Source organism: Poeciliopsis prolifica, unplaced genomic scaffold (assembly GCF_027474105.1).
Source record: "Poeciliopsis prolifica strain line A6 unplaced genomic scaffold, Auburn_PproV2 SCAFFOLD036, whole genome shotgun sequence".
Lineage (NCBI taxonomy): Eukaryota > Metazoa > Chordata > Actinopteri > Cyprinodontiformes > Poeciliidae > Poeciliopsis > Poeciliopsis prolifica.
In genome coordinates, this window is record NW_026562411.1 from 1094541 (window position 1) to 1121763 (window position 27223).

Genomic DNA, 27223 nt, shown 5'->3' on the forward strand with positions numbered 1-27223 from the left:
ACTCATATTTCAGTTTGTTTTGATTTAGAATCTGCTGATGGTGTTAGCTCTAGCTAATGGTGTTAGCTCTAGCTAATGGTGTTAGCTCTTGCTAATGGTGTTAGCTCTAGCTAAAGTAGTAACCAGTAGATCACCAGGCGGTGGTTTGAGCAGAACCTCATGTTCAGCAGCAGCTTGTCTCAGTTTTTAGACTCCAGGCGACTAAACTGCCTGCGTCACGGCCCAGCATGCATTGCAGGTGGTAATGAAGATGTACAAGTTTTGAATTATGAGTTTTTATTCATGACAGTAAATGACTGTATATTTAGTGTTGGGATGTTTTGGTGTCTGGACATGAAGGCTTGCTGCATGTTGACCCTGATAACAGCAACAGAATGGACCAAATATCAGTATCATAAATATGAAAATAGATCTTATTAAAACAGTGTGAACTCCTGATGTTCTACCTTATGGCTCATTTCCTTGTTCATCAACACAATATCTACAGTTTTTTTCCCAAATGGAACCAAATATTCCATAAATATTCATACATCTCAGAGTATTCACTGGGTTTCAGTGTTTTGTTTCGCAGCCTCTTCGCCCCGGGCTGCGGCGTGTGGCGCCCCCTGCAGGGCCTCCTTCAGGGTGGGGACGCTCCGGGCTGGAGGCCGCTGCGGCGTGTGGCGCGCCCCTGCAGCGCCTCCTTCAGGGTGGGACGCTCCGGGCTGGAGGCCGCTGCGGCGTGTGGCGCCCCCTGCAGCGCCCCCTGCAGGGCCTCCTTCAGGGTGAGGACGCTCCGGTCCGCGTCCCGCAGCACGCCCTGCTCCGCAGCCTCCTCGGGATGGTGCCTCTTCAGGTGTTTGACCACCTGGAAACCGCTGCTTGGCTCTGTAGGTGCAGTGGCGGCAGGAGAACGGCCACCGCTCCGTGTGGGACAGGAAGTGATGTCGGAGACCCGCCGGCCAGCGGAAGGATTTGTGGCACAGTCCGCAGACATAGGCCCGGTCCTCCGTGTGCTTCTTCTGGTGGGTCTTCAGGATGAAGCTGGTTTTAAAGGCTTTGCCACATTTCTCGCAGACGTAAGGTCGAAGGTCACGGTGCTGCGTGTCCCGGTGCACGCGCAGGGCGTCTGCTCGGTTGGTGCGGTACCCACACTCACCACAGGGGTACGGTTTCTCCCCTGGAGGATTAAACAAGACAGCAGGTCAGTCGGGTTGCAGGTTTCTCTGCGGTTCTCTGCGGTTCTTGCCTGTGTGTTGCGTCATGTGATACTTCAGCTGCGTCGCCCATTTGCATTTGTAGCCGCACTCTGGACAAAGATACTTCTTCTCTTCTTGGTGAACTCTATGTGCAGCTTTGGGAGGAATGAGTGAAAAATTCGATGATTCTGATAGTAATTACACTAAAGAGCAACACCAACATGCTAGCTAGTTAGCATGTTGGTGCCCATGTTGTGGTGATGCATTCTGGGTACAGAAAAAAACAAATTTCTGAACCACATCCTGCATGGAGAACATGAGGAAACAGAAGCATAAACAGTCTGCACCTATTTCAAAATAAGAGCGCGAGTATAAATGTCTAACTAAAAGAAGAGCTTTAGAGTATATCTGGAAAAATCAATTTATGAGAAACTCAACGCACTAAATGTTTTCAGTGTTAGTAAAAAAGCTAAAGCGTCCGTCGATAAACACATTGTTGTTTTATCAGATTGAATGCAAATCAATTAGGCCAATTGGGATAAACTTCAACCACTAGATGGCAGCAAACTGCTTCCAACATGATGCTGGTATGTGTAGAATTTGCATCAGTGGGCATTAGTGTAACATAACCAACTGGCAGGATTTGAGGAAACTTCATAATGACAGCCTGTAGAAGAGGAAGCTGCATTAATGGTGATTTGTGGGTGTTGGACAGGCGGGTCTCTACCTTCAGCCTGGACGGGTCTGAGCAGGCGTAGCTGCACTGCTCACAGCGGTACGGTTTTCTCCCCGGTGTGAATGCGAATGTGCCACGTGATCTTTCTGCTTGTTCCGGGTTGCGTACTCGCAGTCTGTGCATTTGTACATGCGCTGCTCCCGTGTGACCGGAGGTGCTGCTCCAACACCAGCTGGTGCCGACAGGCGAAGTCACATGTGCTGCAGTGCAGAGGCTTGACCTCTGATGACCCCGCCTCATGTTGGCTCAGAAGGTGCTGCGCCAGCAGCGGCCTCGTTTTGGCTGCGAAGGGGCAGAGCTGGCACAGGTGTGGCGGTGAGTCCTCTGATGAATGCCGAGGCTTTCTGTAGTCTGAAACTCCTCTGGCAGGTGCTGCATTTCAGCTCAGGGTGTTTGCTCTGCTGGTGCTGCTTCAGGGTCCCTTCGCTGCTGCATGTAAAGTCGCATTTCTTACATGAAAAGCAGGCCTGAAGTTGGTGCGCCCGTCTGCAGTGGTTCCTCAAAGCAACCTCAGAACTAAACCGAGCGCTGCAGCGACTGCAGATGTGCTGCAGCTCCCCTGAGTTGACACCGGCGGCTGTGACGTCTGACGTCATCCAGAGCGAAACCGGCGAAGTCGCACAGCGGGCAGAAGTGTGTGGGCTGTTTGTCGTGGACGCGCAGCTTATGCTGGCGCAGTTTGGACACTGCGCCAAAGGTTTTGTGGCACGCGTCGCAGCTGTGACGGCCGACGCCCGTGTGCAGAGACTCGTGCTCCTCCAAGCGACGGCGCCTGGAGGAGCTGAAGGAACAATGGCTGCAGCGATGCGTCCGAGCTCCTTCCCGCTGGCAGTGCCGCCGATCCTCTGACGGATCCGGAAGCGTTTCCTCCTCATGATGGACAGAATGTGACGGGATAGAGAACGTCTGGTTCTGCTGAATAAGGGCAGCTGGGACTGGACCTCTGATGGCTGCAGACGGCCTCTCTGTTCAGTCACAGCTCTTCTCTGGCTACATCTCAATGCAGAGTTTGGTTGTTTTTCTCCTGAATCATTGGCCTTTTCTGATTGGTCCTCCATACGTTGCAGTGTTCCAGAACCAATGTGACCTGAAGTCTCCCTGCAGGCCTGCAGGTGTTTTCTAAAGGTTGCCAGTTTGGCTGAGGAAAAGCTGCACAGCTCACATTCAAATTTAGCATCTTTTTTAGCATGAAGGGCTTTGCTCTGTGATGATTTGGATGTTTTATTTGACTCTTCCTTCATGTTTGCCATGATTTGACCAGGTTCTGACACGGTGTGGATACGGCCCGGTTCTGGTTTCAGTACTGAGGACGTCTCGTTTGCAGTCTGCTGTGAACTTGCTTCTCTTTGTGATTGCTGGGATTCTGCCCCTGCTGCAGCAGGATTTCCTGGTGGAGTCGTGTGGGGTGGAGCCGTGTCGGGTGGAGCCGTGTGGGATGTGTGGGGTGGAGTTGTGTGGGGTGGAGTCGTGTCGGGTGGAGCCGTGTCGGGTGGAGTCGTGTGGGGTGGATTCGTGTCAGATGGAGTCGTGTCAGATGTGTCTGGTGGAGTCCTGTCGGGTGGAGTCGTGTGGGGTGGAGTCGTGTCGGGTGGAGTCGTGTGGGGTGGAGTCGTGTCGGGTGGAGTCCTGTGGGGTGGAGTCGTGTCGGGTGGAGCCGTGTCGGGTGGAGCAGCAGGATGATGAGTTTTAAGGTGGTGATCAAACCTGCGGCTCTGTTTGAATCGCTGCCCGCAGGACGGGCCCTCATGTCCCTTCGTCCTGCGGCGACGCAGATGTCTGCGGTGCTGCTCCTTGCAGGAACATTTGTCAGAACCGTAAGCAGCTTCAGATGGCAGCGCCAGCATCTGGACCCGTCCCTCCAGAATCATGGCGTCTGCTTGGTCCTTGTCGTGTTTCCTCAGAGCTTTCAGTCGGGCCTCAGAGTGTGACGGGTCGGTTTCCTCGGTGGGAAAAGCAGAACCGATAGTTGAAACTTTATTTGCCCCCTCTGGTGTGGCGGTCCGATCGTCCACAGACTCAACAGATCGACTCGGGTCGGTTGGAGGCTCACCTGCAGGTTCTACGTCACTTTGCTCACCAGGTCCGTCTTGCGATCCTAGATTGTCTTCCTCCAAAGAGCTGGCAGGTGTGGACGGTTCTGGCCCGGTTAAAGGCGGTGTGCCATGGCAGGTTTGGTTCTCGTTTCTTAAAGCCTCGACGGTCGGTACTCTGGTCAACACCAGAGTACAGTACGGCTCCAGACTGCTGCTGGATCTTTCAGAAACGGCTTCATGACCAACTTCTTGGACGAGAACCGAACCGTCGGCTTGAGAAGCGGCAGAACCTTCAGTGCAGGGGTCGGATCCTGACTGGTTCTGCTGTGTAGCAGCAGCTGGTTGTCTGGACTTCCTGTAAAAGTCCTGCAGGAACTCTGCTGAGTTCCTCTGCTTTTCCTTGGCTGCGTAGTTCTGCAGCCAGGCGGCGTCTCCAGGGACGTAGCCGTGGACCTTCCTCTTGTGCTGGAAGAGGCTGATGCTGCTGTAGGACGAGTAGGAGCAGAGCGCGCAGCCAAACTCCTTCAGCTTGGTGTGCTTGCAGTTCTCGTGGTTCTGGAGCGCCTGCCGGTACCAGGTGCTATATGAGCAGTACTTGCACTGGTATGCAGCAGACTTCTTCTCCTCCCCAGAATGCTTGGCCAGCATGTGGTTGCGCAGCTCATACTTGCGCTTGCAGGCGTAAGCGCAGATCTCACACATGAGGGATTTAGCTTGATGCCGTAGTTTGTGACTCTTCAGCTGATCCATCCGATGGCATCGATAGGAGCATTGATCACAGGAATATCTGGCAGAGACAGGCGGGAAAATCACAGCCAATAAAACACCAATAATCTGGATTATCTGACCTTTTACCACAGAAAAACATTGTGCTTCATTTTCCAAGTCATATTTTGAACATTCATTTAAATGCTACAGTTTCAAACTAAATACTTCAATCAGAGTCAAATATTTACAAACTAAATATTTAGCAAGCCCTGTTATTTGCTAATAATTTAGTTAGCAAATATTTTATTTGTAAACTAAACATCACTAACCCATCGTTTAGTCAGCAAGCTAAATATTTACCTTCACAGTAAATACTTGCCTATGGATATTTCTAAGTGGTTAAATGATTTTTGTTTCCACAAACAAAAGGAGCATTTAAAAGCGTTTGGTTTTGTACCTGAGGTCTCCGGCGTGTTTCCTCATGTGGACGGTCAGGTAATGCTTCCACTTGGTGACGTATCCACACTCTGCACACATGAAGTTCTTGTGCTCGGTGTGGACCAGCATGTGTTTGGAGAGGTACGACTCGTCTCTGCACCTGAACTCACACAAGCTGCACTGGTGAGGTTTCTCACCTGGAGAGCAAACGGCAGGTTTCAGCCACAGCGAGAGAAACGCCGTCAATTAACACCAATAATTTGGATCATTTATTGATTTTTCACCATGTTATTCATTCATTTAAATGTCACAATTTCAAGTTTTGTAGATAGTTGGAAAACTAAATATTTATCTTGAAGCAAAAAACATAGTTAGCTTATAGCGATATAAACAGCTTGCTAAGTGTTTAGGCCCAACTAAATATTCAGCTTCAAACTAAATATTCAGCTTCAAACTAAATATTCAGATTCAAACTAAATATTCAGTTTCAAACTAAATATTCATCTTCAAACAAAATATTCAGATTCAAACTAAATATTCAGCTTCAAACTAAATATTCAGATTCAAACTAAATATTCAGCTTCAAACTAAATATTCAGATTCAAACCAAATATTCAGATTCAAACTAAATATTCAGCTTCAAACTAAATATTCAGCTTCAAACTAAATGTTCAGCTTGATCATAAAGTATTTTGGCCAGAGATAAGTATTTAGTTTAGAGATAAATTTCAGTTGCAGAGTAAATATTTAGTTAGCAAGCAAAATTTTTAGCTCAACTTTAATCTGAGGTTTTTAGTTTTTCTTGGTTATTTACCGACATGTGAAGGTGAATGAGTAACTCAGTGAAATGTGACGGCTTTGGTTTTGCTGGATGTTTTTCCAGTTTGGTTCCTCTCACCGCTGTGCGTCATGACGTGCCGCTTCAGGCTGCGTTTGTGCGCCGTGACGTAGCTGCACTGAGAGCAGCGGTGGATCTTCTCGTTGGCGTGCAGACGCGTCACGTGCTGCTCGTACTCCACGGGGTTAAAGGTCACAAAGGGGCAGAAATCGCAGCAGAGCTCCTGCTGGCCGGTGTGTCCGAGCCGCCGGTGCTGCAGCAGCTCGGTCCTGTTGGAGCAGCAGAAGCTGCAGTCTGGGCAGCGGTAGGCCAGGTGGCTCCGGTAGTGATCCTCCATGTCTGCTTCGCATTTGAAGATGGCGCTGCAGGCGTGATGACGACACTGCGCCGCTCTGACCCCGTGCTCCTCAGCGGCGTGTCTGAGCAGGTCTTTGCTGTGGGAGCTCTGGAAGGCGCAGCCGTCCTGGACGCAGGCCGCCGGCGCCGCGTCCCGCCGGATGTTGTGTGTCTTCATGTGAGTCTTCAGGGCCCGGATGTGGAGGAAGCTCTGGCTGCAGGCGGGACAGAGGAAGCTCTGGCTGCCGCCGGCCTCCTCTGGATGCCTGCTGGCCACGTGGCGCCGGACGGCGTTTCTCTCCACGGCTGAATAATCACACAGGGGGCAGCGGTGGGCCTTGACCCCGGCCTCCCGGAGGCGGTGCATGCGCAGCTTGCTCTGGCTGGTGAAGAACCGGCCGCAGGCGGGGCACTGGAGGCCGGGGTCGGGGAAGTGCAGCCGAAGGTGTTCCCGCAGGTGGGAACGCATCTTGAAGCAGCGCCGACATTTGGGACAGGCGTTGGTCCGATAAACAGCCTCCGCTGAGGACAAGAACAAACAAGCATGTGGCGACAGTGGAGAGAAACATGAAGACGCCTCCAGCAGAACCAGTATGAGTGACCCCACCTCCCGGGGTTTACCTGCAGGTGGCGCTGAAGCGTTGGGGTTGTTTTCTGGTTGTTTCCCTGCTGGTGACCGGCTCCGGTTCCGGCTCCGGTTCCCTAAAGACATGTGACAAGAAGAAGAACAACAATCAGCTTCTGTGGTTCTACGTTCGGTTCTGATGTGTCCTCCTGGTGTTTACCTGGACCCGTCCGGACCGGCGGCTTTGGACAGCGGTGGGAGACGGACGTGTCCGAGAAGTTCTGTCCACATTTATCACAAGCATGTTGCTCCGCCTCCATCATGCCTGAAAAACACAGGAAGCTTCAGCAAACCCTGATGTCCTTTCAGCTGAAATGAATTATTTACATTTGGAAAAATCTTTGAACCTTTTTGAAGATGAATCTTTTTAAACCAGCTGATGTTTCATTTGCTTTTATCAAAATGTTTAACCATCATCTGACCGCTTTACCAGAAGAAAACTGAAAATCTGCCTCGGAGCAGCGATTCTCATGACCCAAGAAGGTTTTGATTCAAAAAAATTAAATAATAGACAAAAGTCCTACAACATGATCTGCACAAAAAACCCAGATTCATCTCTTATCCTTCTGTCTGCTTGAAGTTACATTTGAAATAATAAGGAAGAATCTTTTAGGGCTGAGAGATGACCAGTCATCAGTAAAGCAAGGTGGAGGCTGCATCATGCTTTGGCCACATTATCATCCACGGTTTCTGGGAAACAACTGAAAATTTAGCATGAAAGGAATCCCAACCTGTCATAAACTCCCAAAATGTTTCACTGATCATGTAAAGTTTTCTGGTTGCATGTTTGAACAAATTCAAGCTTTTTTTTCTCTCCAGTTTTCCCAGAAATGAGGGTCGAACATAACGAGGTACAAGCTGCTATTGAACAAGGAGCAGATCTGTGTCACAATAACAGAGCAGCTGCAACAACAGGGAATAAACTGTAACAACAGGGAATAAACTAAAAACAGGGAATAAACTGTAACAACAGGGAATAAACTAAAAACAGGGAATAAACTGTAACAACAGGGAATAAACTAAAAAACAGGGAATAAACTGTAACAACAGGGAATAAACTAAAAACAGGGAATAAACTGTAACAACAGGGAATAAACTGTAACAATAGGGAATAAACTGTAACAACAGGGAATAAACTGTAACAACAGGGAATAAACTGTAACAACAGGGAATAAACTGTAACAATAGGGAATAATCTGTAACAATAGGGAATAAACTAAAAACAGGGAATAAACTGTAACAACAGGGAATAAACTGTAACAACAGGGAATAAACTAAAAACAGGGAATAAACTGTAACAACAGGGAATAAACTGTAACAACAGGGAATAAACTAAAAACAGGGAATAAACTGTAACAATAGGGAATAAACTGTAACAACAGGGAATAAACTGTAACAACAGGGAATAAACTGTAACAACAGGGAATAAACTGTAACAACAGGGAATAAACTGTAACAACAGGGAATAAACTGTAACAATAGGGAATAATCTGTAACAATAGGGAATAAACTAAAAACAGGGAATAAACTGTAACAACAGGGAATAAACTGTAACAACAGGGAATAAACTAAAAACAGGGAATAAACTGTAACAACAGGGAATAAACTGTAACAACAGGGAATAAACTGTAACAACAGGGAATAAACTAAAAACAGGGAATAAACTGTAACAATAGGGAATAAACTGTAACAACAGGGAATAAACTGTAACAACAGGGAATAAACTGTAACAACAGGGAATAAACTGTAACAACAGGGAATAAACTGTAACAATAGGGAATAAACTGTAACAACAGGGAATAAACTGTAACAATAGGGAATAAACTGTAACAACAGGGAATAAACTGTAACAACAGGGAATAAACTGTAACAACAGGGAATAATCTGACCTCCTGCCTGAGTCTCGCCTTCACTGTCCGCCTGACAAACAAAAGATCAACGTTCAGGTTTCGGTTCTCATCGCCTCCTCTCGGTTCTGGACTCGGTTCTGTTGTTGTTCTTCGTCTGAATCCCTGACTACACGCAGACTGACCTGCTGCGAGTCTTTATTTACTCATTAATGTTGAGAGAGGGGAACAGACCGACTGTTATCGCTGCATTAGCTTAGCCTACGTTAGCTAACTGCTAATCAGACGGTGCTGAAGTTAGCGTCCGATTTGTAACGTTAAATGTGAAAATATAAATATCACATTTTTTATTTTAAACCTAAAAATTATAATTAATTTGGTGTTCTTAGATTTCACCACAAAACCGGCTGATGTTACATTCTATGTATTTAATTGATTATTACATAAATGCAGATTAATTTGTCTTGCAATCTGAAAATTGTAGGTTCAGTTCTAACTTCCTCCTGACATGAGCCTCTGAGCAAGGCACTAGACTAAACGTGTCCTACAGATAAATATATCAGTGTATTAAGTTAATGTTTGAATCGGAAGCTAACTTCAGTCCCGATTATCTGAACACCGGAACATACATTGATAGTATTGGTGGAGAGTCGGAATGTTTTTCCGGTAACACAGGAAGTGTAGTAAAGGTCGCTGCATCACATGGATCCTTCGGGCTGCAGCGGATTTCACATTCATTGAGTTAAACTCTGGCTCTCAGGGGTACGGGACCAGCACCATGCCGCTGTCGGACTTCCTGGACGGCCTGAAGGACAACCCGTACTTCGGTGCCGGGTTCGGGCTGGGGGGGTCGGCACAGCGCTGGCCGTGGCCAGAAAGGGAGCCCAGGTGGGCATGGTGTTTTTCCGAAGGAACTACATGATCACCCTGGAGGTTCCCAGCAGGGACAAGAGCTACCACTGGCTGCTGAGCTGGATCACCAAGCACGCCACCCACACGCAGCACCTGAGCGTGGAAACCTCCTACATGGCCCACGAGAGCGGACGAGTCCACACGCAGTTTGACTTCCACCCGAGTCCAGGGAACCACATCATCTGGTGAGGAAAACCTCCAGCTCCGTTCAGTTAAACTTTGTTGCGCATCTAAACTGGATTTTATGACTGCATGCTGCCTTCAGGTACACCTCGTAAATTGAACCATCTTAAATCATCGTATCATTTTAGAAACTTCGCAGCTATCTTGTTCATATAGTATGTCAATTGCACTAATTGATATAGAATCCATCCATTTCAAATACCTCACTATATTACGCACATTATATTATTTATTATAGTACATGTTATATACTCGGTGTCCCTGAATGCAAGCACGACCGTAAGAACTACTATAGAAGCGCAAAGATTTTAAAAGGTGTTTCTGAATTGTTCATTGTGTAACCACAGTGTTTTAATATGCGGTCACACAATATTTATTGACAATATTCGTGTAGTTAAATCATTTGACCTTGTTTTGTATAATCTCTATTTACCTTTAGCAAGAAACCTTCCTTATTGACCAGGGATGAAGAATAGGGTTTTGGCCAATTCTGGCCCATTTACAAAAATACTAATTACCGTGCAAATAAATGAATGAATTTCAAATAAACTCACACAACATGAGTATTGGATATGAAGAAGTGAGCTGGATGTGGTCCACCTGGTCTCCAGGTATGGCAGGAAGTGGATCCGGGTGGAGCGGACCAGGGAGAAGCAGATGGTGAATCTGCAGACCGGGACTCCGTGGGAATCCATCACCTTCACCGCTCTGGGCAGAGACCGGCAGATCTTCTTCAACATCCTGCAGGAAGGTGCACAGGAAAACTTTCAGCCTTTAACTAGGCCTGTTGAAAATGTTTATTTCACTAATCTGCCATCTATTCTGACGATTAATTGAATAAAAATTAAATGAATCGATCATACATCACTTTCAGAAAAAAAACCATAAACAAAAATGAACAAGTAAAAAAACCAAGAGCCATCATATTATATATACAATAATGCTGTAAATTATATTCAACATTTAAGTTCAAGTGTTTTGAAACTTTAATTTAAACACTTTTTCTTTCATAAAACGTAACGTTATATAAAACAAATGTATCTCTTTCTTCCTCAGTGTAAAGTCTGGACTGGTTTTAAAGGTTTGGTTAACAGAATGTTATTTATGTCATCGTCGATGTTTTGGTCATTAATAACAGCACAAACTTTAAAGATACAGTCAGAGGATCTGAAGCTGCGTCTCATGAAGTCATTCGGATCAATTTAGTTTCTTTTATTCTGGAGTCGGATCTGAACGTGTGGATGTTCTGGTGTCGTGCAGCGCGGGAGCTGGCGCTGAAGCAGGAGGAGGGACGCACCGTCATGTACACGGCTATGGGCGGCGAGTGGAGGCCCTTCGGGTTTCCCCGGCGCCGCCGGCCGCTCAGCTCCGTGGTGCTGGAGGCCGGCGTGGCCGAGCGCTTGGTGGACGACGTGAAGGATTTCATCGGGAACCCGCGCTGGTACACAGACAGAGGTGAAGGACCGGTTCTGGTGTCAGCCGGTGCCGTCCAGGTCCGGTTGCCGGTTCTGATCCCGTCTGTCTGTGTTCAGGGATTCCCTACAGGAGAGGGTACCTGCTGTTTGGGCCTCCAGGATGCGGAAAGAGCAGCTTCATGTGAGTCGTCCTGGCGCGGCGCGTGGGTCTGAGCGTGCCCGTGGTTCTGACCCGGTCCGGTTTTGTTGCAGTACGGCGCTGGCTGGCGAGTTGGGCTACAGCATCTGCCTGATGAGCCTGAGCGACCGAACGCTGTCGGACGACCGGCTCAACCACCTGCTGAGCGTGGCGCCGCAGCAGAGCATCATCCTGCTGGAGGACGTGGACGCCGCCTTCGTCAGCCGGGAGCTGCTGCCCACCGAGAGTGAGAGCCCGGCAGAACCGGGCGACCCGGCAGAACCGGCCGACCCGACAGAACTGACTGACCTGACAGAACCGGGTGACCCGGCAGAACCGGCCGACCCGACCAGAACCGGAACGCTGAGCGGTTCTCCTCCTCTCTTCCAGACCCGCTGGCCTACCAGGGAATGGGCCGCCTGACCTTCAGCGGCCTGCTGAACTCGCTGGACGGAGTCGCTTCGTCTGAGGCCAGAATCGTCTTCATGACCACCAACTTCATCGACAGGTGCAATATTGATTATTGATTAAAAACAGTCTTCATTCAAAGGAATTGTTTCTCATTGCCCAGTGTTTAAAAAAATCTAATTTTCTTAAAGTCTTGTTGACCTTTGACCCACAGTTAAAATTTCCACTTTTTGCCCCCAAACATGGAGACATGAGAAACATTTCCTTTGAATCCAGATCCAGTCCAAAACAATCCGTCTCATAATTTGTGGATTAAATGTTCTTTTATTTTTTCATTTCGCCACAAAAACTTCTTCAGACCTCAACACAACATGACAGTAAAATTTTATTTTCTGTTTATTTTCAGGATAAAACTTTTTCTAAACTATTTGCTGCAGAGGAGAGAATATCCAATGAGTTTATTACAGATCTGATTGATTTTATGCATTTATTTTTTTAAATACTTTTTAACCTTATTCATTTGAAGGACGTTACGTGTCGCTTCATACTTGATTCTTTTCAAATCTAAATATTTAGTTGTATGTAAATCTTTGTTTCTTCAGTTGACTTCTCCTGATTCTCTGAAGAAACTCAGATTACATTTTTAGACCTTTAATCCATAAATGTGCTAAATAAACGTTTGTTCAGAACCTTTTGGAAGCTTTTTATTGTGCGTCGGGTTTTGTTGTGAGGGTAACCGCCTGGCTTGCTCTCCCAGGTTGGACCCGGCGCTGATCCGGCCCGGCCGGGTCGACCTGAAGCAGTACATCGGTCACTGCACCGCCTGGCAGCTGGCCCAGATGTTCCGGCGGTTCTACCCGGACCAGCCGCCGTCGGAGGGAGATCGCTTCGCTAAGCTGGCGTTAGCCGCGCATACGGAGATCAGCGCCGCTCAGGTCCAAGGACACTTCCTGCTGCACAAAATGGATCCAGCAGGATCCATAGACAATGTGGCCCAAATACGAGGATGATGGATCAGAACCGGACTCAGACTTTATTTAACAGGAAACCTCTAGTTTATTGTTTATTAAGAACAACAATAAACCAGGAAGATGTGCAGTTTGTTTGATGTGATGATAAAAACCATTTCTTTCTGTTTCCTGACCACAACTTTCTAAATATTGGAGTATAAAAGATATTTTTGGTTATCTGGGAATGTTTCTTCCACCTGCAGTCGTCATAAAAGATTTTGTAAAAAGTTGCAGATTTTAAGATGTTTTGCTGCTTTAAATTCAAACAATGTGAATCAAAATGAAGAACAAACAGTTACTTTAATGTTCAGTGGTTTAAAAGAGTTGCACATTAAATATAATGAGTTAGGACCACTTTGTAATTTAAAGTTTCCTAAGAAAACTATAATTCCTCAGGATTAATGTGATTGAACTAAAAGCCAGTTTTCTCTTCCTAATATAATCTGAATTATTTTCACAACATTTCAACCAATTAATCCGATTCAGCTATGAAGCTAAATATCCTGAATAAATGCTGCTGGGAAACTGATCAGCATTGGCCAATCAGCATCGATGTTCGCTCCGCCATAGAAAACGCGGGAAGTCTTTGGTTGCCATGGTGATAAATTGATGATGGCGGCGGGCTGATGGGAGAAATTGAGACTGGATTCTGTTTCCTCCATGTTGCCGTTTACTGTGTTGGTTCTGGTGCTAACCGACATGCTAACGCCGTTAGCCTCAGGGTTAGCTCCTCACTGCTAATATTCATAGCTTAACTATTAGTTATAAAACGGCTTGTTTTTAGAAAATAGGATTTTTGAAAGTGAACCGTTTGAAAGGTTCGGTTCGGTTCCAAGACCCAGAATCCAAATGTTAAGAGCAGTTGAGCTCTGCAGTTGAAACGCTGTGCAGAAACAGAATGAATAAAAATAATTCTGACTTTTCTCAAAAGATTTTAGTCAGAATTTGAGATTTTTTCCTCATTAGTCATAAAGTTTGCAGAGTTTATTCTGGTCTGATTAAAAAGTGAGTTTTCTTAGAGTCATTTTGAGATGAAAGTCCAAATTCTGTCAAATCAACAAAGGAAACTTAATTCTAAGAAAAAAAATCATTCTGTGACAAAAATGTAAATTTTTAGAAAAAGATGAAAGTGAGCATTTTGTCATTGGCTCTAATCTGTATTTCCATAAGTTTTGCTCACTTCATTCTGACTTCTGATAAAGTCAGAAAAAAAAATCTGAATTCTGAGATTAAAATGAGAATTTGGAAAAATAAAAATTAGTATTTTCCTTCTAATTGGCCCTAATCCTGTTCCATGTCTCTTTACTGTTTGCTCTGTGTCATGGCGCCCCCTGCAGGTCTGGAGCCGCAGGTTGCAGCCCTCTGCCAGAGCTCTGGTTCTCGCTGTGGAAGGCTCGGTTCCGAGCGGCTCGGCTCCTCCCACTGCGTTCACTCTGAGCAGTAATGACCGCCTGGTTGTCACGGATCGCTGCGTGTGGGATCTGCAGCCTGCGGCCGCCCTGCTGCAGCACGCCGCTCTGCTGCAGCACGCTGCGGTGGGGATCCTCTGCGCTGCAGCAGAAGCTGCGGTCGGTGCAGGACCTGCCGCAGGTCAGCAGCCTGGAGATGCTGTACCGGGTTCTGGTCCAGGGCTACTTCTCCTCTCTGCACGCGCTGCAGGTCCGTCAGAACAGCTGTGGGTTAAATGTGCAGCCGTCAGTTACAATCCGTCATGTTTTCTGATTAATCTCTATTTTTGTTGTAAATGTCCAACCTGCACCTTGTTTATCTGGGTCTAACAGAAAACATGACCTTTGATCTCACAGATAACAGCTGGATTTCAGGAAAACATGGCTGCAAATCCATATTTCTTTATTAATATCACTGCTGCAGCAGTTAGAGCAGCTCTGCTTTTGATTGCGTGTTAATGCTGCGTGTAACCATGTTGTGCTGTCTGAAGGTCTATGAGAAGCAGCTCTATGGACCCATTTATAAAAACGGACGCAACGCCGTGTCGGTCAGCAGCGCCGAGCTGCTGGAGGAGCTGCTCCGGAACGACGACAAGTTTCCCACCAGAGGAGACATGACTCTGTGGACGGAGTACCGCGAGATGAGAGGCCTGGGCTACGGACCCCTCACAGAGTAAACACCGTTCACTTCCTGGTCCCTCCCCCACTGGTTGGTTATCAGACCGGTCTGGGCAGAACGGGCGGACTTAATCTGAACTTGATGGTTTCCAGTCAGAAACAAAACTGATTGCTTGAAGCACAGCTGTTGATTAAGGCCACAGTCACAGCTGATAGTCTGGCACACTCGGTTCAACTGGGGACTAAAGTTCAAACAGGTTGTTTGAACAACTTGTTCCCCTCCTCGCCTGTGGGGGCGCTGCACCAGGAACCACTGAACCAAAAACCATCATCTTTTTTGTTTTATAGAAATGTAAACAAAAATGGGAATGCCATCAAATGTTAGCGGTTGGAGGATTTCTCTCTTATCGTAACGAACCACGACTCATTTCCCCGCTAATGCTAGGCTAACACGCTTGGTTTGGTTGTATTTACCCAGAATGCCCTGTGCTGTAGTCCACTTCCTGTTTCTGGTCTGCTTGGTGTTTACATATGTGGAAAGAAACGGGCTTTAGGACCCTGATGCCCCTCAGGTAGAAATGGAAACAGGTCACTAATGAGGAACAACTGAGATTTAAAATCAATCAACTAGAAAATACATCTAAGAAATGCCAAAGTAGAGACAATAGAGGTTCAAACTGTAACGTAATGCAGGCTCAGAGAATGTGGTGTTACTGTGCAACAAAAGGATTCAACCTAAAAAGTTAAACTAAGCTGATCGATGAATCCAGAAGGAAACTTCAGACCAAACGTTTTCCTGAAAGCTGATGAAGCTTTTCTGATGGACGTTCCCTGTTTGTGCTGCCAGGGAAGGGGAGCGCTGGTACCGGCTGAGGGCGGTTCTCAACAAGCGGATGCTGCATCCCAGGGAGTCAGCTCAGTATGACGGGCTGATCAACGCCGTGGTGACAGACTTCATCAAACGGATCAAACGTCTGCGTCTCTGCAGCCCGACAGGCGACCGGGTTTCTGACGTCGCCAACAAGTTCTACCTGTTTTCACTGGAAGGTGTGTCCCATCACTGTGCATCAGTGATGAATCTCTGAGAACAGATTTATTTGAATATGTAGGTTTTCCCTCTCAGGAATTTCCTCCATACTGTTTGAGACGAGGCTCGGCTGTCTGAGAGAGGAGATTCCCGCCGGGACCCAGGAGTTCATCACTTCCATCTCCCAGATGTTTTCCAACGCCTTTCCTGTGGCGATCTTCCCAAAGTGGAGCCGCAGCCTGCTCCCCTACTGGCGGCGCTACATCGCCAGCTGGGACGGCATCTTCAGCTTTGGTGAGCTGCTGAAGCTTTACAGAAGCGAGCCAGTGGCCTGAACCAACTGGTGATTAATTTGCTCTCCTATAGGATAGATGCAAAAAGCTAAGTAGCTACCAAAAGTATAATAGAAGCTTGTTAGCTTCAGCTGCAACTGCCTCCGGTCACAAACTGCAAGGAAGATTTCTGAGCCAGACAGAAAAGTCCCAAAAGGTTAACTTGCATTTTTTAATGAACTCCAGACATTTTAAGACTTCTTAACTTTTGGTTTTCCTTCAGGTTGGTGCTACATCATCCACTGTAACCGACTGTCCTGCTTCTGCCCCATAGAGCATACCTCCATGTCTCTACTGAAGAGCACAACGTCATCTGCAAACATCATAACCCGTAGACCAGCTAAACTAGCCATCGACGCTGCTTTTGTATCTTTGATATGATCCCATCTCTTCCTGTATTGGATTTACCAAAAATGCTCAAACCTCTGTGACCAAATGGAAGATATTGCATCTTGTTTGAAGAAGTTTGCTAAGCTGAGCGGCTGTTGGAGGCAACTGCAGCAAAATGAAACTGTGGGGTCGCCTCTGTTTCATCTTACTTCTGTCGTTTAAGGTAAAACTTTGATCGACAAGAAGATGGAGGACATTCAGCAGCGCCTGGACAATGACCAGGATGTAGAGGATGAATATCTGACGTACCTCCTGTCCAATTCCCAGCTGAGCACGAAAGATATCTACGCCAGCGTGACAGAGCTGCTGTTAGCCGGAGTGGACACGGTACTCCACCCGTTTGTCTTCCGGGGTTTGGGATTCTGACTGGATTCACCTTCCAGTTAGATTCTGGCTTTTCTACACAGTGATTCAAATGTGTCTGTGTCTTTGTCTCAAAGACGTCCAACACCCTGACCTGGGCTTTGTACCAGCTGTCCAGGAACCCAGAAGTCCAGGACAGACTTTATGAGGAGGTTTCCTCTCTGGTACCGGCGGACCGGATCCCCAGCGCCGCAGAGGTCACTGCGATGCCGTTTTTACGAGCCGTGATCAAGGAAACTCTGAGGTCAGACAGCATGGAGACGCTTCAGTGTTAACTCCATGCAGCCTGTTTATAATCTTACCTTGTTTTTTACAGGATGTATCCTGTGGTTCCTATAAATTCAAGGATCATTAAAGAAAAGCCTGTTGCTGTTGGTGGATATCAGTTTCCAGAAAAAGTGGGTCTGATTTTTGTTTTGTAATACAACAAAGTAGATTTTCTCCAGATCCAGTTTTTAAGAACAATAGAAAACATTTGCTCTGTCGCTTTGCCAGACTTGTTTCACGCTCTGCCACTACGCCATCAGTCATGATGAGAACACCTTTCCAGAACCGTACCGGTTCAAGCCGGAGCGATGGCTGCGTGACGGCCGCCAGAGGCCCAACGCCTTCGGCTCCATCCCGTTTGGCTACGGCGTTCGAGGCTGCGTTGGTCGCAGGATCGCAGAACTCGAGATGTACTTGGTTCTGTTTCGGGTAGGTACAAAACCCAAACACATGCGTTCACATTGCAAACCAAACCAGAGTTCACTTCGACCGGACTGAGGTTTGTAGGAGAGTTCAGTTAGCCTTTACCTTCCAATCAAAGCAGAAATTATTTCATAAATAATTACATTGATTTCAAATTTGATTTAAAGAAGTCAAACTCATAGATTCATTACACCCAGATTGATACTATGAAAGTGTTTCCTTCCCATTAAAAACATTGGATTTCTGGATTAAAAATGCATGTATTAGTTTTATAGAATTAGATTTTCATTATCTGGACACATAATTATTAAAATAAATACTTAAAGTTTATCTGTCCATGTTTTCCTAAAATATTCTAAATTATTATGTATCTTTGGCATTTTTTCTCAGCTTATTCGAGAGTTTGAAATCAAAGCGAACCCCACTGCGGATGATCTAGAGATCGTCAGTCGGGCCGTTTTGGTGCCAAACAAGCAACTGGACCTGCTCTTTGTGGACCGACGATGAAGGAACAGTTTGATTAACAGTTTAGCTAAATGGCCCAAAAGTTCTGCTTCTGTTTGTTTTAATGTGAAATCTTCTGTTATTGACAGTTAGCCTTTAGCTAGTTAGCTAGAGGCTAACTCATTAGCCAACCATAATGTGTGCAATCACAGCAATAATGTATTTAGGTCTGGATGATAAACTTACATGCATTTCCACACTTTCATTATTAATAGGGAGAAAAACTATGGAAGCACTTTCTGTATGCTAACATCAAAGCTAACAGCTGCTAACAGCTGCTACAGCTGCTAACAGCTGCTACAGCTGCTAACAGCTGCTACAGCTGCTAACAGCTGCTAACAGCTGCTTCCTTTTCCTGGAGCGTTTACATTCATGGTGTTGATGTGCAGAAACAATCTGTGAGTTTTTTTGTTTTGTTTTGCTAAATTGTAATGTTTTTAGTTTAGTGTGTATAATTTATACACAGGGTTTCTAAAGCTGATGTCATTTGGCCAAAAGTGACAAGTAAAATAAAGATATATTTGTAAAATAGAATTTTTAAAAAAGATCATTTTGGTTCAACAACAAGCTAAACATACAATATTTTAATTAAACAAATAGTCTGTTCTATTGTTGGAAAGCATTTGTATAAATCATGGCAGATTGAAAACTTAAAAAAGGAATATTTCAGGTTTGCCTCATTAAAAGAAAGATTCTTCTGAACCGGTTGGAAAAAGCAGATCTGAGTGAACCGAAGTCTGAGCTGCACTGAAAGTCTCTGGTTCTGTTTACTGTGAAACTTAGAGAGAATACAAAAAGATGAACTCTTTATTGTACTGAATACATTGCATTGTGAAAAGATTTAAATTGATTGAATAATTTTTATTTACTTTACAATTGCAGTTCTTCATTCTGGGGTTTATGTCTGTATGCGACTGCAGGTGTGAATATCTGATTACATGTTTGTCATAAACACTAATTGTGTTCAATTAATTTGCTTTGATCATGTAATTAGTAATATAGTTTTTTTTTCTGTGGTATAATCTATATTGTGTTCAGTTTTATTTTCTTGTTATACAAATTTAAGAGATAATTGTCACAGATTTTATAAATATAAAATAATTAAATTATAACATTATTATCTAAAAATATTTGTTTCCTCTTTTCTGTTGCTGAAGCCATCCATCCATCCATCCATCCATCCATCCATCCATCCATCCACCATCCATCCATCCATCCATCCATCCATCCATCCATCCATCCATCCATCCATCCATCCATCCATCCATCCATCCATCCATCCATCCATCCATCCATCCATCCATCCATCCATAACAAATCTTTCTCAGATCTGAACGCTAATAGAAACACGGCTAGTGCACTGTGAAGGTCACCAAGAGGTCATCCTGAGCCTAAATGACCAACAGGTGTGCAGGCGCCAACAGACTCCCACAAACAGGCCAGCACAGATCCTCTGAGCAGGCAGATGACTCACTCACACTGCAGGACTGGTGCAGTTCCTTGAAGACATAACTCTGAAAAATTCCAACATAAGAGCTTCCGAGTTCAGGAAAGTTCAGGTTGTGTAAACAGTGGGACGTTCTGCTGTGAGCAGCTGGTGTTTCAGGCTCAGCCCAGAGGTTTGTAATCCAGAGCGAGGAGGCTGTTCCCTTAAAAGGGAAACCAAGCTTCATGTTGGGAGCAGATCGGCTTATTAAGACGTTTCACAACAACGGAGAGATTACATAACTCAAAAGGCTTTAAACCAGAGAAACCAGAGAAAACTCAACATTTCCTCAGACTCCTTCCTTTGTGGTTTGTGTCTTCAGATCTGGACGGGTTAAGTCGCGCTCTGGCCCGGCTCCTCCCTGCCGCAGCAGCTTGGATGTAACGGGATCCGTGTGTTTTCCACTCGCCTCCTGCCATGGCTGCGTGGCTGTCGAGCCGAGCGCTGTCAGGGAGGCCCGGCGGTCTGCTGCCATGGAGCCGGGTCTGCTGCCGGGAGCGGTGCCGGACCGCTCCCTCCGTCCTGCCCGCCCTGCAGGACAAGCCTCGGACCGCCTCGGACCTGCCCCGGGTCAGCTTCTGGGAGATGCTCTACAGGATGCTGGTCCAGGGCTACTACAACCGTCTGCATGAGCTGCAGGTACCTGACCGCTCTGCAGCCCAAGCTGCTTCCACATCCTGGTGCTGACAACTGGTTCTGTTGGCGTTAGATATGTTGCATGACCCAAACAAGGCCAGGTTTGGGTCATACATTTGTTTTTCATGACCGAAGCAGACAATGCTTTGTCTCTCCAACAGAAACAAAGCATTACCTTTGTTTCTGTTGGAGAGGCGCTGATCCGATTGGTAATGACGACACTACTAGATGATCGGACAATCAGAACGGTGATGTCTGAAGGGTGCGGAACGTTCCTGGAGATTTCTTCATGCAGAAGCTCAGTGTGGAGAAACATTGGTTGCAGTTTATTTTTCATGTTTTCGTTGTAGTTTATTTTACATCATTATATGACTCATCGAACTGACTGAACACATTCAAGTTGTTTTTACGTTTTTACAAACTTTGAAGCTGTTGGTGTCTTTAGCCAGTACATGAAACTATCTGGAAAAAAAGAAACGTTTTAAATCAATTCAGGTACTAAACCTCAGATATCAGGATCAGAAGGGAAAACAGGTGTAGCTAAATGAGCTAAACGAGGGCGAACCTGGTTCACCTGAGGTCAGGTTCCAGGTTTTCATCAGGATTCTGGTCGGGTCTGGTCGGGTCTGATCGGGTTTCCTTCTTGTTCTCTCCCTCTCAGCTGTACGAGAAGCAGCTGTATGGACCCATCTACCGGAGCGGGCTGAAGTCGGTGTCGGTGAACACGGCCGAGCTGCTGGAGGAGCTGCTGAGGAAGGACGAGAAGTTTCCGTCCAGAGGAGACATGTCTCTGTGGACGGAGTACCGAGACATGAGGGGGTTCGGATACGGACCCTTCACAGAGTAAACCCATAAAAAACAAACTCAACTGGTTAGGTCATGAGCTGAAAGAGGCTCAATAGAAAGAATCTTGCAACAATTTTTCTTACAAACTCTAAAAAAAGAAAAAAAATCAGACAAACTGGACGCAACAACATTTTTATTATTTAAAGAACTTGAAGCTTTTTGCTGCCACATCGATCACAGATAACTGGACATCAGGTGGTGGAAGTAAGAAATACTGCCACCTGCAGGTCAGAGCTGGTAACAACACAATGTTTTTGACAAACATTCACAGAAATGACAAAAATGTTTTTGAGAAAATGTACAATTATCTCAAGTGATTCAGTCTGTCAAAGAAAAGATGGACAGCACCGTTTCAGGCCGACACCAGCCAGGATCTTCTCTTAAATCGCGTTTAGTCGACATTATCACCACCTGCAGGCAAAGCACAATTACTGCGTTCTTGATTTTAGTCTGTGTAAACCTGATTTTTATTTTTAAAACACATTTAAAAAATAGCGACTCAGAACTTCCTATCGCTGGTTGCCATGGTTATTCCCGCCATTTCCTGGACGCAGGGTGAAGAGGAAAACCCTGAAAATGACATTTAGTGTTAATATCATGAACTGTGGAAATATTAATGTATCTACATGTATTTAAATGTAAAACTCATGTCTCAGTATTTCCACACTGAAAGAAAAATATGTTGGATGTTTTTGTGCCGTTTCCTTCATTGGTTCTTGGTGCAGCGCCCCCACAGGTGTGGAGGGGAACAGGTTGCTCAGCTGAAAATGAAACAAATGTTGCAACTTTGGTCCCCAATGGAACAAGTTTATCACAGTGTCAGGTGTGAAAACACTAAACACTGGCAGTTCAGTAAAAACTGTAAATTCTGTTTAAATTTCTGTTTAATCAAATAAGAATTAAACTGCATTTTTTAATCTTTTCGTCTGAGCAGTCCAGGCTTTGAATGCTGTTTCTGCTGTAAATGTATCTGAGCTGCAGAGCTCCGCAGGGCGCTATGTTTGCACCACTTTCACCAAAATATCCTTTTAGTGCATAGAAAAACATTTCATATATTTTGACTTGCAAACCTAAAGATCGAGATATGCATCAAAAACACAATTCAGCATCACCAACAGACTTTTGTCTTGATATTAATTTTCTCTCCATTTGTAGAAAATGTGACGGATGTTTGTGCTGCCAGGGAAGGGGAGCGCTGGTACCGGCTGAGGGCGGTTCTCAACAAGCGGATGCTGCATCCCAGGGATTCAGCTCAGTATGACGGGGTGATCAACGCCGTGGTGACAGACTTCACCAAACGGATCAAACGTCTGCGTCTCTGCAGCCCAACAGGCGACCGGGTTCCTGACGTTTCCAATGAGCTGTATCTGTTTTCTCTGGAAGGTATGCAGCAAACATCATTCCCAAGAATCAGTACTCTGACAAATGGTTTTTAATTTTGCGTTTGATTGTCATTGTCATCCAGGAATCGCCTCCATACTGTTTGAGACTCGACTCGGCTGCCTGGAAGAGGAAATTCCTGCCGGAACCCAAGAATTCATAAACTCCATCGCCCAGATGTTCTCCAACAGCATGGCTGTGGTGATATCGCCCAAGTGGAGCCGCAGCCTGCTGCCGTTCTGGAGGCGCTACGTCGCCGGCTGGGAGGGCATCTTCAGCTTCGGTGAGTTAGAGAAAACAACGATGAGCATCGCAAGCTGCTGGTGCCACAAATCACCACGTTTTGCTGCCATGTGTCTGATACAAGAGACGGAGTTTATAAGTCAGGAAGCTCTACGATATCGCACTGCTTTCTTATTGCCAGAGAAAAACTGCGTTTATTCAGGCCACTAAACCTTAAACTCTACATTGAACACAAACAGCAGCTTCAGTTAGTTGAATAAACAGTTTTTTGGGGGGTTTGTTCTGCAGATGGTGAAAAACAGCCTTCAGATGGGATTTGGTGGTATTTTATGGAATCCTGACTTGCTTGATTTTTTTTCACAAAATGTGAAGTAAAGGTGACAACTTGTGGCACTTTTGGGTTGCCGTAGGCGAGGATGAGCTTGATGCTCCAGAAACAACCTGAGCGAGACGCAGACGCTCAGCTGAGGGTTTTTAACCAGGAAATGATTGGAAACCATAAAAAGAGAATCATGATCAAACAAAACTAACAATAAGAGATCGATCAATACTGAGCTTCATTTGCTCTCCTGTAGCTAAAACTTTGATCGACAAGAAGATGGAGGACATTCAGCAGCGCCTGGACAACAACCAGGATGTGGAGGGAGAATATCTGACGTACCTCCTGTCCAACACCCAGATGAGCAGTAAGGACGTCTACGCCAGCGTGACGGAGCTGCTGTTAGCCGGCGTGGACACGGTACGCAACACTGAACAAGTCAACATCCTCCTTAGTTCAAGTATTTCTATGTACCGGACGCCTAAAGCTTTTTCCAGGAACATTTTGGTGTTTATCAACTTTGTTGGTATTAATTTTAAAGCTACTTTCTGGTTGCATGTCTGTGTCTTTGTCTCAAAGACGTCCAACACCCTGACCTGGGCTTTGTACCAGCTGTCCAGGAACCCAGAAGTCCAGGACAGACTTTATGAGGAGGTTTCCTCTCTGGTACCGGCGGACCAGATCCCCAGCGCCGCAGAGGTCACTGCGATGCCGTTTTTACGAGCCGTGATCAAGGAAACTCTGAGGTCAGACAGCATGGAGACGCTTCAGTGTTTCTGACAAGAATCACTGTAATAACCACAAACTGTTAACAATCTGCTGACTGATCCCCAACAGGATGTACCCTGTGGTTCCCATGAACGCACGGATCATAACAGAAAAACCCATTTCTGTTGGCGGATATCAGTTTCCAAAGAACGTGGGTCCGATTCTTTTTTATATCGCAGTGTCGTATATTTACAGGCATCACTCGTGATGAGAAACATTATAATTAAAGGTTTTTGGCTTCACAAACAACTGATCTTTAATTTATAATTTAAATGTTTTAAGTCTTTCGTGACCAGAATCAAACTAATCAACATGTGAATCTGGTTGGTGTCCTGGTCAGAATGTTTACCAAATTCATGTAACCTTTTGTGACATCTGCAACATGGCGTCCAGATCAGTCCGTTTGAGTAAAATGGAGGCCCAACACTAGTACTTACTGTCAGTGTAAAGGTTTAAGTTGGGCGGACGACTTCTGGGAGTTAGAAATGCACCTTGCTGACCTTCCTGAATCTTTTCACTCGTCTTTCTCCAGACTTGTTTCACGCTCTGCCACTACGCCATCAGTCATGATGAGAACACCTTTCCAGAACCGTACCGGTTCAAGCCGGAGCGATGGCTGCGTGACGGCCGCCAGAGGCCCAACGCATTCGGCTCCATCCCGTTTGGCTACGGCGTTCGAGGCTGCGTTGGTCGCAGGATCGCAGAACTCGAAATGTACTTGGTTCTGTTTCAGGTAACAAACAATGCAACTTCATGATAAAGAAGCTTGAAAAGGTACTGATTTCAGAAAGATTTGAAATTCAGAATTGTATCATAAAACATGAAATAGTCCTAGCACACAACCCTGTGGAACGCCGTGACCAACCCTGGTGTGAGTGATGCTTCCAGCTTAGGAACATTAATTGATTCTTGACTTCAGATACAATCCATCACTGGAATCTGTTAGAAATAATGTTTTAACACTAAACATGAACAGAGCGGAGTGTCGTCTGCATAGTTAGATTCTCATAAACTCTTACTGCTGGGAGAAATAAAGACTTTTTCTCAACACAGAACATTGTGGAATGAAGCAGCATAATCTGCATGACAATATTATCCTTAGCTTCAGAAAAAACCCTCAATAAAATCTGAACGTTTGAGGCACAGTAAACAGACAGTAGCTCAAAATATGAACCAGATAAGAAGCTTTAATTTAAGACAGAACCGATGAGCTTCCAAGGAAACATCACAAACAGGAACAGATAAACTCCAAGATCCACAGATCAGAACCAGGACCTTTCAACACCAAACCTGGTGACTGAATCTCTGAAATCAACCCTTCAGCTTCCCACTAATCCATCCATTTCTACAGTTGCATCAAATGATTAAAATGAAGCTTCACTATTTTTATTTACTTCCTGTTTTTCGTCTTCAGCTGATTCGTCACTTTGAAGTCCAGCCAGACCCGACGACTGGAGAGTTGAAAAGCATCAATCGTACAGTTCTGGTTCCAGACAAACAACTGGACCTGCACTTAGTGGACAGATGAAGAACCAGACCTGCCTGAGTCCGACCGGTCGACTGGGCCGTGTTATTATAACCACATAATAACCACAGCTTTACGGGAGAGTGGCAGCAGATCTGAAACCAATGGGCAAAACCAAACGGCTGGTTCTCATTTATTACTGTAATAAGCAAATTTAATATTTTACTATAATCAGTTCCAGCTCCTGTGGATGAATCATCAATTATCTGAGTTTTTATATGGCTTATGTTGTAAATAATATATTTTGTTTGTTCACTTTATGTAAAACACAAAATAAATGGCTGTGCTTGTGGTTTTGCTGTAACTTTGATCACAGCTGCAGCTCAGATCAGGCTGAGCTTGGATCAGGATGAGTTCGGATCAGGATGAGTTCGGATCAGGATGAGCTCAGATCAGGATGAGCTCAGATCAGGCTGAGCTCGGATCAGGCTGAGCCCGGATCAGGCTGAGCTCGGATCAGGCTGAGCTCGGATCAGGATGAGTTCGGATCAGGCTGAGCCCGGATCAGGATGAGTTCGGATCAGGATGAGCTCGGTTCAGGATGAGTTCGGATCAGGATGAGTTCGGATCAGGCTGAGCTCAGATCAGGCTGAGCTCGGATCAGGCTGAGCTCGGATCAGGATGAGTTCGGATCAGGCTGAGCCCGGATCAGGATGAGTTCGGATCAGGATGAGCTCGGTTCAGGATGAGTTCGGATCAGGATGAGTTCGGATCAGGCTGAGCTCAGATCAGGCTGAGCTCGGATCAGGATGAGTTCGGATCAGGATGAGCTCGGTTCAGGATGAGTTCGGATCAGGCTGAGCTCAGATCAGGCTGAGCTCGGATCAGGCTGAGCTCTTCTCGTATCGAGCAAAGTGCTGAGAGAAGCGCCGTTTATTATGACGGAGAGATCAAAAGACTAAAATATGTGGAACTGATTTTGAAGATTAAACAATCTTATCTGCCGTTACATAACCAAGCAGCTGCATGAGAGCTGCAACAATCTGCTTTTAGGAAGCTGCAGGTTTGATTAGTTAACCAACTAAATAATTAAATCCAAACTAAATATTTACTTAGCAAGTCAAGTATTTAGTTTGAATCTAAATCTTTGGTTAGAAAGCTAAATATTTAGTTTTAAGTTAAATATTTATCTCCAAACTAAATATTTTGATCTTGTTAAAATGAGCTAAAATCTTTGCAGATTTTTCGTTAATTAAAATTTATCGCTAGTTAATTAAATATTTAGTTGCTAATTGTGGAACTTACATGAATAGCATGGTGACAGTATGACAGAAAAATGATCCCATTCTGCCTCTGGTGGCTCAATAATCCAGCTTGTTGTGAAGGTTTCACTGTAATGTTGGTGGACTTGCTGTGCCTTGAAGCAAACAGCAGGGGGCGCTGTTGCTGCATCAGAAAGCCGTTAAAACTTCAGGCCCAAATGTTCGCAGTAAATATTTGAGTCCAGACTAACAGATGCCTCTGGATGTAACATATGACGAGAGGAAGGTGGTTCAGTTTTGCAGCTGGTCGTTAAAGCAACCGGAAGCTTTTAAAACTTCTCCAGCATGTGGCTTTGATCCTGAGCGACAGCACGAAGAGCCAATCAGAGAGCAGCTTGTTGGACACGCGTAAAGGTGAGTGAGCGTCGCTTCAGCGTCAGTCTGCAGACTACCTGTTTGTTCCCTCAAACTGGCCCAGCAGCTGCGGAAACACCTGGAAACTTCCCCGCAGGGCAGATCGGGTTCTCCGCGGTGATGCCGGGCAGGCCGCGGGCAGCTCGGCCGCACTGAGGTCCTGAGTCCCGGCCGCCGCAGCCGCAGG

At 45.7% G+C, this 27223-nt stretch overlaps 4 protein-coding genes across 5 annotated transcripts; 3 read left to right on the forward strand and 1 right to left on the reverse strand.

Moving 5' to 3' along the window:
• Positions 1 to 849: 849 nt before the first annotated feature.
• Positions 850 to 13012, forward strand: LOC129374574 (mitochondrial chaperone BCS1-like). The gene is given in 9 exon segments (XM_055053044.1): positions 850 to 1004; positions 9500 to 9581; positions 9584 to 9836; positions 10446 to 10585; positions 11095 to 11289; positions 11367 to 11430; positions 11502 to 11674; positions 11818 to 11935; positions 12593 to 13012. Coding segments are annotated over 9 exon segments (1359 nt in total). The 5' UTR covers positions 850 to 923; the 3' UTR covers positions 12846 to 13012.
• On the reverse strand, positions 3727 to 8982 carry LOC129374573 (zinc finger protein 142-like). The gene is made up of 7 exons (XM_055053043.1): positions 8782 to 8982; positions 7053 to 7157; positions 6889 to 6969; positions 5992 to 6789; positions 5113 to 5290; positions 3965 to 4734; positions 3727 to 3854 (listed from the first exon to the last, which is right to left on the reverse strand). The coding sequence occupies exons 2-7, from the start codon at positions 7153 to 7155 to the stop codon at positions 3832 to 3834; spliced, it is 1953 nt and encodes a 650-aa protein (XP_054909018.1). The 5' UTR covers positions 7156 to 7157; positions 8782 to 8982; the 3' UTR covers positions 3727 to 3831.
• Positions 13013 to 13822: 810 nt separating the features above from the next.
• Positions 13823 to 20111, forward strand: LOC129374480 (sterol 26-hydroxylase, mitochondrial-like). Of its 2 annotated transcripts, none has more exons than XM_055052927.1 (9): positions 13823 to 14504; positions 14785 to 14966; positions 15759 to 15958; positions 16035 to 16232; positions 16824 to 16987; positions 17101 to 17267; positions 17340 to 17421; positions 17519 to 17719; positions 20026 to 20111. In XM_055052927.1, exons 1-9 carry the CDS (start codon positions 14289 to 14291, stop codon positions 20038 to 20040), a joined length of 1425 nt encoding a protein of 474 aa, XP_054908902.1. In that variant the 5' UTR covers positions 13823 to 14288; the 3' UTR covers positions 20041 to 20111. The 2 variants fall into 2 exon arrangements, with proteins under 2 accessions (XP_054908902.1, XP_054908901.1); XM_055052926.1 differs by lacking the exon at positions 20026 to 20111 and adding an exon at positions 18104 to 19221 and having other exon boundaries at positions 13824 to 14504.
• Positions 20112 to 20120: 9 nt separating this feature from the next.
• Positions 20121 to 25712, forward strand: LOC129374479 (sterol 26-hydroxylase, mitochondrial-like). The gene is made up of 9 exons (XM_055052925.1): positions 20121 to 20342; positions 21001 to 21182; positions 22369 to 22568; positions 22651 to 22848; positions 23384 to 23547; positions 23707 to 23873; positions 23965 to 24046; positions 24428 to 24628; positions 25310 to 25712. Exons 1-9 carry the CDS (start codon positions 20121 to 20123, stop codon positions 25421 to 25423), a joined length of 1530 nt encoding a protein of 509 aa, XP_054908900.1. The 3' UTR covers positions 25424 to 25712.
• The last annotated feature ends 1511 nt before the right edge of the window (positions 25713 to 27223 follow it).

What these genes read in the sequence shown, in the direction of transcription:
- LOC129374479 (XM_055052925.1), top strand. Translation starts at nt 20,121, where the DNA reads ATGGCTGCGTGGCTGTCGAGCCGAGCGCTGTCAGGGAGGCCCGGCGGT. An exon ending in ACCGTCTGCATGAGCTGCAG is followed by an intron (nt 20,343 to 21,000) that starts GTACCTGACCGC and finishes TCTCCCTCTCAG; the next exon opens with CTGTACGAGAAGCAGCTGTA. An exon ending in GTGATCAAGGAAACTCTGAG is followed by an intron (nt 23,874 to 23,964) that starts GTCAGACAGCAT and finishes GATCCCCAACAG; the next exon opens with GATGTACCCTGTGGTTCCCA.
- LOC129374573 (XM_055053043.1), bottom strand. Translation starts at nt 7,155, where the DNA reads ATGATGGAGGCGGAGCAACATGCTTGTGATAAATGTGGACAGAACTTC. An exon ending in GCACGTCATGACGCACAGCG is followed by an intron (nt 5,291 to 5,991) that starts GTGAGAGGAACC and finishes TTTGCTCTCCAG; the next exon opens with GTGAGAAACCTCACCAGTGC. An exon ending in AAACACGCCGGAGACCTCAG is followed by an intron (nt 4,735 to 5,112) that starts GTACAAAACCAA and finishes TGTCTCTGCCAG; the next exon opens with ATATTCCTGTGATCAATGCT.
- LOC129374480 (XM_055052926.1), top strand. Translation starts at nt 14,289, where the DNA reads ATGACCGCCTGGTTGTCACGGATCGCTGCGTGTGGGATCTGCAGCCTG. An exon ending in GGCTACGGACCCCTCACAGA is followed by an intron (nt 14,967 to 15,758) that starts GTAAACACCGTT and finishes TTGTGCTGCCAG; the next exon opens with GGAAGGGGAGCGCTGGTACC. An exon ending in GTGATCAAGGAAACTCTGAG is followed by an intron (nt 17,268 to 17,339) that starts GTCAGACAGCAT and finishes TGTTTTTTACAG; the next exon opens with GATGTATCCTGTGGTTCCTA.